This window comes from Aptenodytes forsteri, unplaced genomic scaffold, assembly GCF_000699145.1.
Source record: "Aptenodytes forsteri isolate BGI_AS27 unplaced genomic scaffold, ASM69914v1 Scaffold236, whole genome shotgun sequence".
NCBI classification, from domain to species: domain Eukaryota; kingdom Metazoa; phylum Chordata; class Aves; order Sphenisciformes; family Spheniscidae; genus Aptenodytes; species Aptenodytes forsteri.
Genome location: NW_008794456.1, coordinates 3481723 through 3498551, shown reverse-complemented (window position 1 = coordinate 3498551; position 16829 = coordinate 3481723). Strand labels below are relative to the sequence as shown.

Sequence of the window (16829 nt, the reverse complement as noted above, 5' to 3'; positions counted from 1 at the left end):
TTCAGCTTCCTCCCCAGCCGGCGACACCGGGAGGGGGGCACGGGCTGCGAGTGCTGCGGTGCCAGGCTCCGCGGCCGGTGACGTGCTGTCTGCCCAATTCTGATATAAACAGAATGTCCTTGGGACCAGCACAGTGGAAACATGCTGAGGAAGCTCCCACACCTCCCTTGATAGCGTGTTTTCCAAATGCTGGCGTCCCGCCACTAGCAAGTTCTCCAGACTTGGGGCCACCAGCTTTGCCAGCAATGAGCTTAAGTAAACCTTCCACCGCGGCATCCTTCTAGATCAATGGTCTTATCTCTGTTTGGGTCCTGGTGATGCTCACCCATCCAAGGTGAGTTCTGCTCACCCCACGCTGTAAATTAAAGTCAGGGCTCACGCATTTTGCTCTGCGGGGAGAATTTTTTCCTGGGTTGGGTTGGACCCAGTGAAAAACTGCCTTTTTGCTTTGTGTAGCTCGGATCTGGCCTCGGTGTACATAAAATGCCATGTGTTCCCAGCAGGATTCAGCCCTTCCAAGGCCTACCCTGCAGCCAAATCTGATCTACATATTTACGAGCCTGTAAACAGGACGGGGTGGGTGAGTTCACATTCTTAGAAAACCAAGTGCAGAGAAAAGAACTTCTGAGTTGGAAAAACAAAGAGTAGTCTTGGGTCCGACCCAGCAAACACAGTGGTTTTTCCAAGACTTGGATGACTTGCTTGAGAATCATTCCCCTCCACTCCTTTTCTACAGGATTTCCCAAGCTTGCTCTTTAGTTGGAAAAAATACACGGTCTCAATGTTTCTGACCAGAGTGGTGGAGACAGCTTGATAGAAAGGGATATTTTATCTTGGAGGTGAGTTGAATCCAGGCTTCTGTTTGCCGTAGCCACAGAGGAACAGCAGTTACTTGCAAAGGGAAGTTTAAGGAAGCTGTTAAAAGGAGTTGCGCAGAAGAAGCTTGCTGGAGTGCTCGGCACAAAGTGCCATTGTGCCTGCCACTAAATGCAAGAACCAGTAGTCTAGAACAGTGGTTCCCAAATCGCGATCTCCAGACCTTGATGGTCCGTGAAGGCTTGGTAAATGGTTCATCGAAAACCAGTTTATAAGGGAGCCAACCAGTCTGCAAAAAATGATGAGGATTAACAGGTTTTGGTTCAGAAAAGTTGGAGAACAACTGGTCAAAAACCCTGTACTATGTCCATTCACTATTTATAGATATGGAAGCAGAGAGCTCTTTATGGCAAGGGCTGAAGAAACATTTTTGCAATTTTCTTCCAAAAAAATTTTTGACGACATTCCATGAAACATGTGTCAAAGGAGTTATCACATGGCTAAGTCACAGCAATGCCTCTACTAACTTGCCCATCTTGCTGGGAAGTTTGTCATTGCTTCTCTTGTCATAATACGTAGGGTTTCCTCAAGTAGATTATTGTGGTGAATCTTCAGCTGACTCCCCAGAATCCTTTTTTGTGCCTCTCTTCCTTGGTTATTGGTGATTATTCTTAGTTCGGTACGTATTTCATTAAGTTCTCTGCCCTCTGTATACAATATTTTCATTTCTCTAACTAGCAAAGCTGATGATCATGAAATTCTTGTTGATATTTTTTAGACTAGTCTGTGAAAGGAACATTGTCTTAACAAAGAAGGTCATGCAATATTTCCTAATACTGAATAGGTGTTATATTTGTGGGAGATCTATTGGGAACCTCTTCCGTCACTTGTCCCTTCCACAGTCTGCAACCTCCACCCAGCTGAGAGCATCGATTCTTCCCTCTGTTTATCTCAGGCTTTGAAAGCTAAACCCTGCAAGATGGTTTCAGGGTATATCAGGATAGTGTCTCAGCTGGTTGGTCAGCCATTGAGATGCCTGGGCAAAGGACTGAAAAACAGATTCACTGGATTGCCAATGGAAGCTGGCTGGGACCCCAAAAGAAGTAGAAATTCCCCTATAACCCACACACCGCCTTTTACAGGGGGATTTGGACAGACAGGAATGCGAAGGCTACATTCCTAACCAGCCCCACGTTGAACTTTGCCTCCACTCCTGAGAAATCCCATGTAAGAATTTACGTTCCTGACGAATCCTGCAGCCCATCATGAAGGGAACAGAAACCCGCAGCAGGCACTGATGATAGTGACGTCCTGTGTTGCTGGGTAGCTTCTGCTCGTGTCTTCTAAAAAGGGATCACTTAAGGCAATTCTTCATGTCACAGGGTGAGGAGAGGAAGACTTTTGGGTTGTGGTGGGGGTGACCTACTGCGCTACCAAACCACCTGCCACAAGACTCCAAAGCAAGGAGTTAATGGTAGCCAGCCTCCCTTGCTTCTCCATGCATAAAAGCACTGGAATAAAGGTCGTTGTGGCCCCGACACTGACTTGGCATAGCACAGGTTTGCTTGGGAGACAGATAGGTCAAAACCCAAGGTAGTTTGTTACCGGTCATATAAGATTCATTTTGCTGGGCTGGATTTGGTGCCAGATTAAAAGCCAGGCATCCAGGGCTCAATTCAGTAGCCTAAACACCAGTCGCTAGTGCCACCTGAACCACTCCAGGGTCTCTGAGGCACCTGCACAGATCTGGCTGATATGAGACAATTTACAGTGGACCCACACCCTTTTGAAACATTAGCAGTAGGCCAGGATACATTGGGGTGTCTAAAATGGTGCTAGCCTCCCAGCTTAACGAACTGAGTCACACCAGTGAGACAGCAATGCAAGCATCAGGAAGCTAAGGACATAGCCTCCTACTGCAAAGAGTTACCGTCCACCAAAAGAGAGGATTACGCAAGCCGTTAGTTAAGGACAAAGTTATCCATGGCCAAGAACTTACATGGTTTGCCATCATACTGTTTTGAGTCCCAGGGATTGAATAAGCAGCATCTTTATTTGCAACCTATGCCTATGGTTGGGTATTTGCCCATGACACATTCTACCTACGGCTTACTCCTGCTGCAGATGGCAGTCAGTCAGCTTGCCCGTAGATGTTTGCCTTCCCCAAGGGCTGGTCATACTGGCTGCATTACCCAGAAGTGAGCCCGAGATGCCAGCATGCAGAGAAGAGACTCCCAGGCTCAGATGCAGCAAGACCTTCATGCTCAGGACGCTCCCGCGTTTGCTTAATGGGGAGCCACGGGAGTGCTCCTCTCTTGAATGACACGCTGATTTTTGCATTGCCCTGGAGGGAACCTAGCAACCCCGCACGGCCATTGTGTTCATGCAGATCCTGAGCCAGACGGAAATTTTCTTTTCAAAGACCGCCCCAAGCGTGTTTCCTCTGTTTAACCATCCAGGCAACAATCTCACTGTGGTCTCTGCTGTACTCGCTCTAACATCAGCATGCAGATTCCAGTCTTCTTCCTGCTCAGACAGCAAGACAAGCGCTCTTGACTTGCAAGTCAGTTACCCTGACTTTTTCCTTCTCTCAGGAGACGGGGTTTTTTTTTTTCTTCATTTGCATCTGGCAGATAACAACCTTCCTAATATCTCCCTTTGGATTTGCCAGATTGGCCAATCCTCCAGACTTTTTTTTTTTTCCTGATTTTATTTACATCCTTTTGCTGAGTCTCATGATTTTAAGATTTGTTTTAAAATCCCCTTTGGGGCTGGAGTCAGGCTATTATCTGTGAATCATTAAGGAATAGGCAGTGAGATACACATTTATCTTTCCCAAGCATAAGAACACCACAAAAATATTACCTTTAAGGGAGTCTGTACTAGAAGCCAGATGAAAAAAGCCTACATCTTTGTCTTCTTTTTAATTTTGTGACTCATTTTCAAAGCCCATTTTCCTACTGACCCTGCAGTGTTCAGCATTGTCTGTGGCCCTGAATGTCCTGCCCAGCCCTTCTTCTTGGAGGATGAACCAAGCAGCTAAAAAGGCTACTCCTGGGCACGGCAGTGTTGAGGTGAGTTAATGGACAGCTTGATTTGAAGGCATGGAGAGGACAATGTCTAATACCAAGCTTGGGGCTACCAGGCCCTCTATACAGTCCCCTTTCAACACTGAACCAGCCATGCTCTTCCCCACAGAGCGAGCAAAGAACTCATGATGATGAGCTCATCTGGTGACCCAGGATTAATGGTCAGCAGCAGTCCTCAGACAGAGCCCAAGTCCTGGCTTCATCACAGGCATGAGAAAGCTGATGGGCCAACATTGCCTTCCACAACATGCAAAGGAGATATTTGCTCCTGCTTTTCATTTCCTCGCGAAAGCATTGCCTTAACCACTTTAAAAGCTTTGTTATAGAGTGAGCTTGGTTTGCAGTGTCCAAGCCCAGGTGTCTCTCTCCCTTTCCTCTGCCTGGTCCTGCCTGAGTAGGGTCCACAGAGCTCCTGTTAAAAACCAAGAAGCATGGAAAAACTCCCAATCCTCATCCTGCTGACATATGTACTTCAAAAGGGTGGTTTTGTCATCATGCCACAGGGCTAGAGTTGGAAAACAAGGGAATCCCTTCTTGGCCCTTCTACAGACCCAGGGCTCTATATATCTATCCATCAGCCCCTGTGCAGTGGCAGACCACAGTCTCTTAATTATTCCTTTATTATCTTGAGCATGATTTTCTTCTTTATAAATCCCTAATGAAAGATGGAAAGCAGCATATTCAGTTCAGGGCAATGAAACTTCGTGCATGGTGCTAGCATGGCACATCCGGGTCCTTGGAAGGAGAATGCAATGAATGTGATGACTTTCTGGGGATATTCTGCTGCTGCTTTCAGCTGTGTGCCCACAGATGAAGGGTCAGTCCCCTCCCAAGAAACTTGGCATATTGAACCTTCTTTGGGCCCCCTCCCCTGTCTATAGTATCACATAAGCACATTCCCAATGGTATCTAGCAAATGGCAAGTTTAGCTACAACTTTGTCAGGAACCAAGCTAAATACTAAGGGTCATCTATGCTGCTAAAAAAAAATAGCAGGAAAAAAAAAAGCCAGATTATGGTCACAAGCCCCCCAAGCAAGGGCTCTAGAGCAGACTAAGTACTTTATAGCACCTGGCCCAAAGCCTCTCCTGGGTCCCATGCAGTGCCCCAGCGGTACTACGACATAATTACTCTCTTGTGGGAGTTGTGAATCTCTGGAAGAGCAGGGGGGTGCTGTGTGACAGCCCACCAGAGTGGATCTTCAGTCTGAAACAGATGCTTTGCCTTGCATGCCCTGTGATGTGGCATGAGGGCATATGGAAGTAATTAAGGGTGCAGAGCCTGCTGGGACAATGTTAGAGGACTGCATAGTCAAGTCCTTATGGCCTTTTGGGAATGGTCTCTGGAGTGAACTGTTCCCTGAACGAAATTTATCTGGAGAGGTCTAGCTGGACCACGCCAAGCAAATTAGCACTGTGCACGATCCAAGACTTGAAATTACTCTTTAGCTTTCTGCTAGGTAACAGTGTAGATGTACCTGTGTGACTCTTCACTTTGCCACCCTTCACGACTGTCATGGTTTAATCTCAGTCGGCAACTAAACACCACGCAGCCGCTCGCTCACTGCCCCCCACCCGGTGGGATGGGGGAGAGAATTGGAAGAGCACAAGTGAGAAAAAAACTTGTGGGTTGAGATAAAAACAGTTTAATAATTGAAATAAAATGATAATAATAATAATAATACACAAAGCAAGTGATGCCCAATGCAATTGCTCCCCACCCGCCGACCGATGCCCAGCCAGTCCCCGAGCAGCGGCCCCCCCGGCCAGCCTTCCCCCACTTTATGTACTGAGCATGACGTCCCATGGTATGGAATGTCCCTCTGGCCAGTTGGGGTCAGCTGTCCTGGCTGTGCCCCCTCCCAGCTTCTTGTGCGCCTCCAGCCTTCTCAGTCGGTAGAGCATGGAAAACTAAAAAGTCCTTGACTAGTGTAAGCACTGCTCAGCAACAACTAAAACATCGGTGTGTTATCAACTTTGTTCTCATCCTAAATCCAAAACACTGTACCAGCTGCTAGGAAGGAAATTAACTCTATCCCTGCCGAAACCAGGACAACCACTCAGGGAGGCTCACTGGTGAAATTCTTCCAGTGATGAAAGTCCTGTCCTGCACAGGAGAGAAACTGATACATGGGAGGTTTTGGAGACTCCTCCCAAAAGAGGAGAAGACCACCAGATGCCAATGACATTAAGGGTGAAATCCATCAGAAGTAACCTTGGATGCCCATGATGTGGATGCCCATGAGCCGGGAGTCTGGGTCCATATCTGAGACCTTGTGGGCTCATGCTTTAGGATGAGGCGTATCATTGCCTCCTCTCCACAGAGTCTACTGACTAAATCATTTACTGTAAGAGGAGCCCAGGGACCTGCTCAGATACCTAAATTCTGAGAGTAAGTGACTATCAGAAGATACCCACAATTTTCAGGAAATTTGATGCCTCGGAAACATCCTCATGGTAATGACCCATTAGCGGTCCAGATTGATGGGATTGCTTTGAGAAAAGCCCCAATGTGAGCTTTGAGGGGAATGAAAGGCAATTTCAGCCAAAGTCCTACTGATGGGCTGCAACTGAGAGGAAAGCTTCGGAGACATCACTAGGACCATACTGCGCTAGAGGTTAGGGGACGGGTTTGGGCGCTGTGAATTAGACCAGTAAATTATCAGCACAAGGCTTTGCTGCATTATTCTTGCGCTGTGAATTAGACCAGTAAATTATCAGAACAAGGCTTTGCTGCATTATCCTTTTGCTGACAGGCAAACCACAGTCAGTCCTCAAATTTGAGGTCCTGCTTGAGAGTGTTGGTGTTTTCCAGAGCCCTCAACCCCCCCAAGGCTGGCCTCTCCTGCCTTTACAACCTCGCCACCACCCCCAGCCTAAACCATGCTTCCCTGAGCCCCACCACACCACAGGCCGCCCTCCCTCCCCATGGGGACCCCACACGCCAGATATGCACACCCCACCACGGGCTTTGGCATTGCCAGGGGCTCTCCAGGAGCGCCTCTCCAACCATCCACTTGGGACAACGCAACACTGCCGAGAAGGTCAGCAATGGGCAGGGGAGGGGTGGCTTCTCCCTGCTTTTCTTCCCGGTCAGATCAGGGTGCAGATGTTGGAGCAAGCAGTCATGACTACGCGCAGAGAGGCGCACAGGCAGCTCGTTAGGGCTTTCATTGGTGTGACAGAAGCTGTCGCTTATCTGTGACATTGTTTATGGGATCGGCTGGAAGGCTTACAGGCCTGAGGCATTCCACCCGATATCCCAACGCCATCGCCCTCCAGGGAAAACGCCGGAGTCACTGTGAACATGCTGTCCTCCTCCCTACGCCAAGCAGCTCTTGGATCCATCCTAGGAGGGCAGTGAACTCCCCCATCACTCTAAGACAGTCACCAGCTGCAAGGAGGTGTTAACCCTCTAGGGACCCTGAAACGCTTACAGATGCCCAGTGGAAGCGGTCAATAGTGAATGGAGGAGAAGGTTGAGAAAGACTGGTCAGAAGCTGAGACTCCCAGTCTCACACATAGGCAGAAATCCTTGCTGATACCCAGCCCATTCTCTCATAGCTTGGCAGCCGCATCAGGGAGGTTGTCCATCATGGGGGCCCGGGAAGGAGCTGGCAAGGAGGGATGCAAGTTGGGTAATGAGCAGAAAGTGGCAGCTCATTATTACTTTGGACCAGATTTAATTAATGATGTACTTTGTGAGAGCCAGAAAAAAAAGAAGAGACTGACTGTTTCTTTGGCCAGGAGAGCCCACAGTGAGCTTCGGCAGCTATGGTACCTCCTACGTCAGGGTTTTTCCTATACCAGCTGCAATTCTCTTGACTTGCCGCTCTGACACATCCCGAGGGAGTCCTCAGACCCCTCCTGACCTGTGAGGCCACATTCAGGAGAAGCTCAGGTGATGGGGCACATGTCCCCATTGTGGGACTAATCCTATCTATGGATTTCTGGAGCTTCCTAACTCAGGAACAGAGTGATTCGCACCTTGGTAGATTTTTTCTTTTCCATGAGTTTGGCCAATCATTTTTTAGCATCCACAGCCTCCTGCTGCAGGGACGTCCACAGCTGAACAACATGCTGTGAGATGAACCATCTCCTCTTCTTTGCTTTTAACCTACCACCCGCTAGTCTCCATCTCCCGTGATGCCCCTTGTAGTGGAAAAGGCAGAGAATAATAGCTCCCTATTTACCTTCTCCGTGGCATTCCGCCAACACCTGCAAGGTCCAACTCTCCATAAGCTATTTTTGCCCAGGGCCATTCCTCATACAAAGCCCACACCAAGCAACAGCGAGGCCCCTTGTCAGCGTGAACAATCCTGCTGGTCCTTGCATTTCCCATTCATGGTGGGACGGCATTGGGGCATGACTTTGGCACTTTGTTTTTCCCACCTGCTATCACGTCTGCAGCATTTCTGTGCCATGGACTATTCAGGACACGCTGTAAAGCAGGGACCTTTGAAAACAAAGATGCCCCTGCCAACTGCGGCAGAAAGCAAGCCTGCTCACAGATTCTGGCTGCATACTGCGAGCCGGGGCCAGAATTTGGATTGGACTGGGTCCATTTTCATTTGTGCATTTGTCTTTTTTCTTGTTTTGCTTTATTTTTTTGAGCACTGAACACTGGGACCAGCAACTCTCCAAACAATCCAGTGATATCACCTTCGAGTGAGTCATGGGGAGGGCAGGGTGGAGAAGTGCAGACAAGGAAAGATCATGAGATTGTGCTCGCTCAAACAACCTAAAAAAATGGGATATGTGTTTGGATGTGTGGAGGGGAGATTGCATCCACTAGCCACCCAACACAGGGTGTCACAGCTTTGGGGAGCATGCCCATGGCTTCAGAGATTTGTAGCTGGCTGGGGTTTTTTTTCCAGATATGAGCAGGGTGACTTTACCTCGGGGAAAAAAAGTGTGTAGGCACATACACAGCATACAAACACATGTGCACGTCCTGCACACACACACTGTAGGAACACCAAAGAAATTACTTCTTTTGCTTTCACTTCAGAGCACATGCCTTATTCACTCAACTTTTGCACCACCAAAAAAAATGAAATTCAATCTTCAGGTCATGTTTAGACTGAGTCCAGTCACTTTGCACGGTGGGGACAGCTTTCCCTGAGCTCATCTGCAGCTTTCATAATTTCTTAATTATGAAAGAATTATTATGAAAGGTTACAACAAGACCTGCAGTCCTTGCTCAGACCCAGCTCTATCACTACGATTCAGACTCTGCAAGATGTGGAATGACCTTTTATAAAATGCTGAAAGGAATAAAGCCCCAAAAGGAGTCTCAGGCCCCCCAGCAGTATTATTATAAAATTTTTATTTATTAGGAGAAGACAAAGTCCTCAGCGGGATCTCCATAAGCCAACATGGAGCCTTCTCAACAAGGCAGTGGGAAATATGAAGGACGAGGCTCTGCATCCCACCCTACCTGGGAGCATCCTACACTGAGATACAACCAGGATCCTCCATCCACCAGGAGAGTGAGCATCACTGGGTAGGCAGTCAGGGTAGAGAAGGGGCACCTCAGAGGTCTGGCCCTACTCTCCAGGCTGTCTCTGTGTTTCAGATGTGGATTTGGTTAGGTCTGATGGAGACTTCCCTGCTGAGAGCACTACCCCCAAAAGCAGCAGTCCCATTCAAGCAGAGCAAGGGCAAGCCCAGACTCCGTGGTCCTCTCCCTGTGAGGGCTCTGGGGTCCCAGGTGCTCCAGCATGACGGGGGGTTGCTGGATCCCAGCACACATACTGCACACAGTGTCACTGTTCACCACACTAAGACCACCGCACGGGTGGATGTCCCCAGGGTGGGTGTCAGCACGTCCTCCTTTGGAAAGTACACCAAGCTTTGCTATGAAGTATTGAGCTGGATGCCCAAGAGAGGTGTCCAGAGGGCTGATCCTGAGTGAGTAGGAAGAGCTCCTCTTTGAAACAAGATGGGTTTCACAAACTTGTACTGTGACACAGGTCCTACAATATTTGGGTTTCCTGTTCTTTGATATTGCCCTGTTCTGGCTTTGATGCTTTTGGGGCCAGATCATCAAAAAGTGCTCTTACACTGAGATACCAGGCTAAAATGCTGATGCATCACTCTGTGTTGCTATACCTGATGTTTTACTCCCATTTTCTATTTCTGGACCTTGGAAGCATCCGACTGTGTTTCCTGAGCTCTTCAAGTGTCCATTACTCAGTACTGTCTTCCACACATCCTAACATCCATGCTTCTATATAGTAACTGCTACAAAGCCCAGTTCAAAAACCCTCCCTCTCTCAAAATGTTGTTGCGTATTTGTGTGCATGAAAGCAAGAGCTAATTTCTTCCGTACTTTACTCATTCCCTAAATAAGACCCCGCAACTCTTCCTCACGTGCAGCCTCCCAGTGCCAATCGAGAGTCTGATGCTCCAGCACGTACAAAGTTACCAGCCAAGGACCTGTTTCGGGGGACTCCCTGCCTAGTTCTGTTCATCCCAGTGTGATCAAATGAGGAAGCTATGGATGCACTCAGTACACGTCCCTTCTAAGGGGCATGCTTATTTGCATGGTAATGAGGATGGTAATGAGTCTCTTGTCTTCAGATGTACACAAGGTTCTAGCGGGTGAAAAACAGCCAAAGTTGAAATTCAGGGAATTCATAGCTTTTTTTTTCTTTTCAATTTGTATTTTTTATCTGGATGCAAAAGACAAAGCATGTGCAATGAACCACTAAACACTAGATATAAGTTATTATTTTAACAGCCATCAAGCTGTTTAAGCGAGCACCAGTCTCTGAAGTAGCTTGGCTCAAGCAGTAATTGCTAATCTCATTTCTAAAGAGACCCTTCTTTTATTTGCTTTGTTACCATAGCTTTTTGTTTTCTTTTCCTTCTCTCTTAAAGTTAAAAAATGCTACATAAAGCTGCAGCCCCTCTGAGAACCCAGTGCACACTGCAAACAGGGTTCACAACACCGCTGTGAAAGAGATTATGGTAATTAGCCCCATTCTGCAGTGGGGAAACTGAGGCACTGAACCTCTCCCCAACAAGAGTATGAGCAGGATTACATGCTTAATGAAGTCCTTCACCTGTCTTGGCCCCATTCGTTCACACTGAGCGATGGCAGGGTCAAGCTAGGGCAATGCGATGTCTCAGGGCTGAGAGCCAGGGATCTCCGTGCAGAGAGAACAGGGCTCCGGGTAGAGGCTGATCCCAAGCAGGGTGGAGAGGGGGTGAGTCCAGGCAGGAAAATAGACCCGTCTGCTATTGTCAAGACTTGAGATTGAGGAGAGGAATTGATGCCGGGCTTGGAAACCCACCGCTGGTCCACATTGCCCAAAGCATCGGATGGTGCCTGTAGGTCCAGGGTGGTGGGCTGGGGGCAGTGCGAGAAAGGGGGAAGGCTCAAAGCCATGGTCGGATGGAGAACGGAGGAGATGCCACATGCAGTGCGAAGGGGGATTGTCTCCCGCACCACTGGAGTGTTTAAAAGCTGGCTAAACACTTGGGGGTGGTGTTTCTGCTGTGGTTAGAATTGGATGTGGTGATTCAAGCAGCCTAGCGCCAACCTATAAAGCTCACCACCGTCCCGGAAGGAATAAACCCCTTTAATCAAAAACAACCAAGGTGGGGGGCACTGCCTCTGAAAACTCCTAACCCCGGTGCTATTGCTCTGTTCAAAACCACAGGCTACAACACCAGCGGCTGCTCATTAACCTGCAAATGCCATTCATTTCCATGAAGGTCCCAGGTCTTTCCAGCACAGAGACGTCAACCCTGCTTACTGTCCTTACTCAATGCCTCCTTCAGCACATACTGGCAAACAGCGTGTACTCCAGCCCTGTGACTTGGGTTAGCCTCCGGCAGATATTTAAGCTGCATGGCTGCATCTGTGCTTTCCCTGCCTAACCATCAGAAAGTGCTGAGGTTTGCCTTTCTTCTCCCACGTCCCCGTAATGAAGTAGCCCGCGTACCTAATGCTGAGTCTGGCTGTAATTTCTGCACTTTTTAGGGGCGGGTGTAAGAAAGTTTTGCTGGAACCAGTACTCTGAGTTTCCTGGATGATGGTTTTTCTCCAGCAAACAGCTTGGAGAGCTTTTATGTATTGTCAGTCCCAAATTTCTGGCTTCTGGCACCTGTTTTACTTATTTTGTCACCAGGCTTTTGAGCATAGGGAAAATAGTAATGATATCCAGAGCTAATGTTATTTACTAAAATACAAATTAACGCTCAGTCACATGGCAGCACAATTTGTCATCCAGAGCTAAAATTAAAAGAAATTAAGGCTGAGTCAGAAAGTTATTTCAGATCTGAGTGGGGAATGCTAAGTGATGGGGCCATGTGGGAGCAACACTGACATCTTATGGCTGCAAAAAAAATCTCCAGCTTTCTCACCAAGAAAACCACCAGGAACCTCCAGCACAAAAACATAAATAGGGGTCGGGGTGGACAAAAGAGCTTTTTCAAGTAGCAGGTACAAACTTGGGGTGGTGGATTTTATCTGAGCCCACTTTAAGTGTCCACCTTAGCATCACTGCAAAATTTGAACAGAAAGTGTGTGACATTGATGACCCAAAATACATAAGTGTAGGAGGTGAAGGGGTGTTGCTCTTCCATCAGTGCAGGTGACAGGGCTGTAGCCATCCTTTTATGTTGCAGTGGTGAACTGTGCAGTGCAACACGTAGGAAGAGGCAGGCACCAAGAACCAATCCATGCAAACCAGCCAAGCAACAATTTTCCCTGTCTGGTGTGGAATGGGACAGGGCCTGGCTGCCTTGTGCTGATAAACCAGGAAGGCATGGGGACCACTAAACCTGTTCCCCAAAACAATGCCCTCAGCCCCTGCTATAGGGTCTCAGAAAGCAGCCCAGCCCCCAGGTATGAAAGATACCTCTTGGGTGCAAGTCTTCTGCATCAATTCAGAACAGGATGGCTGAACCCACAGTGAGGTAAACATGTTTGGCCATGGGGCTGTTGGGTTCCTGCACCAGGACTTTCTCCTCTGGAGTGGATCCCCTTCAAAACACAGTGCATGCTGGATTCTGGTGGGGGGGTTACCTGGACGGTTATCTGGAGAGAGATGTGAGAAAAACCCTCCATCCCCACCACCCCTCATACTTGTGTAGCTCCTACAACAATTAACAGCCTCCTTGCAAGCTGTATGGACTTGCCACAATGGCTCATAGCTGCATTTGAGGGTGCTGGGTCAATTGCTAGGATCCTTTTTGCAGTGGGAGCTAGGAGGCTCCTGCCAAAGACATAGTATTATCCATCATTATCACTTTAGGGTCGACACCTTGCAGTCCCGCAGTGGCCAGATCTTCACTCTGGTGGCAACGGCATTGCTAGCCAGGGACCTAATAGCAGAATCATACCTTCAGCCTTTTCTGCAGGTCTCGCCTCTTCCGGACTGGGCTGACCACCACCCTTGCTACCCTGTGCTGCCATACCCTTCCCCTTCCTCTAACCATATTTCTTTTGATCTCATCCAAGGTTCGTTCTTCCCATCTCTGAAGCCCTCCGAAATGGTCTTCAAGGTCATCTTCTGGCTGGGCTACTTCAACAGCTGCGTGAACCCCATCATCTACCCGTGCTCCAGCAAAGAGTTCAAGCGAGCTTTCATCAGACTGCTCAAGTGCCAATGCCACCGGAGAAGACGGCCCATCTGGCGCGTCTACGACCACCACTGGCGAGGGGCCTCCATGAACAGCTCGGTGCAAGACTCTGAGACGGACCTGAGGCCCAGGATTAACACCCTGAACAGCTCGTTCATATTTCACTCCTCCTTGCAGGAGAGAGCCAGTAAGAGGCGAACTCTCAGCTTCAAGGGCTGGAAAATGCTCACTCCTTTCCAGAAACCAGCATCCACCCAGCTGAAGGAGAAGATGAACAGCCTTTCTAATAAAATCCGGGGTGGCTCCAGCAAAGGGGGGGTGACAGCCACATACAAAACAGAGGTGGAGTCTGTCTCTATTGGGATCCCTCATGACTTCGCGGAAACCATTGACTATCAAACCTATGACTTAACAGACTGCTGCGGGCTGCGAGAAACAGATATTTGAAGCCACTGGGACAGCTGTTGATGGTTTCTTTTGAGGTATCTAGCAGAAACATGAAGGGATACCATCTATGGGTCTGTCAGGCAGACTGGAAGCAGCAATCAGGTATAAAATGCAGTTGCCCAAAGGTTATACAAGCATCCCCCACGTGGAAGTCAGCCCCTTCTCTGGGATTATGGGTTCCTCAAATAAGAGCCAATGGCATATCCCATTTTAATGAGTCACGGCAGGAAGGGAAGATGTGGGGTGGATATGGCCTTAGGACCAGAGCTGTCTCCTCCACTGGATGGTTATCTTTGACTTTGGAGGAAGCTGTGCAATTAAGGGAAACCAGGATGTCTCCTTTGCCTTAAAAACACCGCCACAAAATCTAATGGAGAGATCAAACCCCAAAAGATGCCAACCCTGCCTTAGTACACGTGATCATGTTTCCATCCAGAGGCAGCACCCAGAAAGGACACTGCCGAGCAGTAGCTGGCAGCTGATCCTTTGGATAATGGGTTGGGATCTTGTAGGTCTACAGGGCTGGGCAGGACCTCCAGCCGAGGTCTTTGCTTTGGAGGGCGAGCAGACTGTGGTATTCCCAAGCAAGGTGGGGGGAACCTGGCTCTCAGCTGTCATGTGTGCAGTGACCACAGCTTTGCCCCTTCCACGTAACCTGGTTTTAGGCCAGAGGACCAGTCCAGACGTGTACGCCGATGCCAATGGGTGTGCGGGTCTCTCTTCTCGAAGTCTAACCTGTGATGCATTTCTCATTTCACTTTCCAGTGAAACACTTTCAACCCACCTTGCTCTAGTGCGCATACCTCTCTGATAGAGACAAAGCAACTCCTTTTGGTGTCGGTCATCCCTGGCCTTTTTCTCTCCCCTTCTTGCTCTTACTTGCTGTCTCTCTCAAACAACACGGAATAAAGATGCATCCTAGGGGCTTCGCTCAGGTCCATATTCAACTTGCGCTGTGGCTCAGGAAAGGTGGGGTGGCTGAGTTTGGGGCCCGTTTCTACTGCCCATAGAGTCAAAGCTAAAACGCAGCTGACCTGCAGTTGGAGCTCCCTTGTGTAGATGCATCTTCTCCCCAGTCAGGGTCACGCTCATGACTCTTCTCCCAGGTGGCTTCCCACATGCCTGATACATGAAAGCCTTTAGTGGCTATCAGCAATTGCCCTTGGTTATGTCCGTTAGCATGGTAAAGCAATGTCAATAAGGGGTGTTTTTGCTCTTCTCACAGTCCCAGAGTGTGAGCTGCCCTCAGGAGGGCACCATGGCCTCCTCCGGGGACCACAGGGAGGTTGGAGCCATGACAGGCCCACCTCAGCCAGGCTCACACACCCTGTGCTTTGCAACTCAGAAAAATGGTTGCCCAAACTCTGCTTGCCCATGTATTTCAGGCACTGGTTTTATCTAATTTCAGAGAGGCAATGAGCCACAGAGAGACGTCATTAGATTAAGCTGTGGGCAGAGGGACGAGACACGCAGGCGATGGAGGCAAAGTCTGGCTCTGAGGTGCAGTGTCTCAAGCCAGGTGAGTAAAGAACAGGAACAGGAAGACGAGGGGTGGAGACACGACACCGAACGTGTCTGGATGGAAACTGATCCACATCAGCACTGTCCCCCAAAACCCACTAGGAGTCTTTCATGAATGCACAGCACATCTAGCTAAGCCTCTTAAGGGCGGCTGTCAAAGGAGATGAAAGGCTCCTAGGCATAGCAAAGAGAATGTCACCTTTCCTTCCGCTGTTCATTTGCTTTAAAGGAAATCAAAACAGAGGAAAAGTTGGACTTCTTCTATTTTTTACTTTTTTGTACAGTGCATACTGAGACATGATATCTGGAGTTGGCCCTATCTCAACACCCTTAACACCCTTCTGCCCTTTAGTCAATGCACGACTCCAAACTGGACCAATTACCGCGCAAAGACCTGCAGATTTTGTCCAAATATTTTCCTCCCAGCAGCAAATCCCACCAAGGCACATGGGCAGCATTGCACTTACACTGAACCCAGACTCATTACTGCCTGCATGTTTGCCAGTGTCTGCAAAATCAGCCAGAGGTTGCCAGCTTGAGAGGCTCAACCCTACCAAAGCAAGGGCCCAATACCCCATGGGAACCTCTGCGGGGAAATGCATCTTTTTTTTCCCTGTTTCTTTGGCCTTCAAGGGAAGCGAGACCCCGCAGTGATGACGGGGTGACACAGAAAGTCATTTTGCAGTGTAAGGACTGCAGCTGCCGCTGGTTTCCTGGGTGTTTTGGGGATCCTGATGGGAGAGCACACTGCTGGCACCGGGGAAGCAGCAGAGAAGGCATCAGGGAGAGGGCAGTCGCTGAAGAGCAGAGATGCCTGGAAGGTCAAGGTGAAAGCATTACTCCTCCCGCCTTCCACCCAGCTCTTGGGATTCATGTGCACACATGCCACTGCTGCAGGGAGTAAGTGCATTTTTGGCCCCTGGTGACACTGCTTTGCAGGTCTAACACATGCAGGTGCGTAATGTAAGCAATTTGGGGGCACAGTTTAGGACGAGCTGATACACACATCATCAGAAGTGAAAGTCTAGTCAAGGGGGAAGATGGACATTTGCCATTAAATGCTCTCTGATGCTCAGGAGCAGATTTTTCTGGTGTCTCTCCACAGCCAGACACTCATAGCACATGGTAACAGGTGCATCCATGACCATGCAGATGCACATACACACTTTACTACATTTATACATATAAATGTCATCTCCAAAACGGCAGACATTCTCCTATAAATGGAGGCTTTGCAGGGGCTTTTAGCAATTGCTGGCAAGCAGTTCATTCCCAAGAATGAGTTGAAATTATTGCTCACACTTCTCCCTGATCTTTTAAATATACTTCTTTCTTTTTTTTTTTCCAATTTTGAAATATTT

The 16829-nt window shown here is 48.6% G+C and overlaps 1 protein-coding gene across 1 annotated transcript in view; it reads left to right on the top strand.

Moving 5' to 3' along the window:
- The window catches only part of ADRA1D (adrenoceptor alpha 1D), a 46946-nt gene extending 32999 nt beyond the window's left edge, over positions 1-13947 (top strand). Inside the window, exon 2 of the mRNA XM_009290695.1 lies at positions 13379-13947. Coding sequence (XP_009288970.1) covers positions 13379-13947 — 569 coding nt within the window. The remainder of the gene's footprint in view (positions 1-13378) is intronic.
- The last annotated feature ends 2882 nt before the right edge of the window (positions 13948-16829 follow it).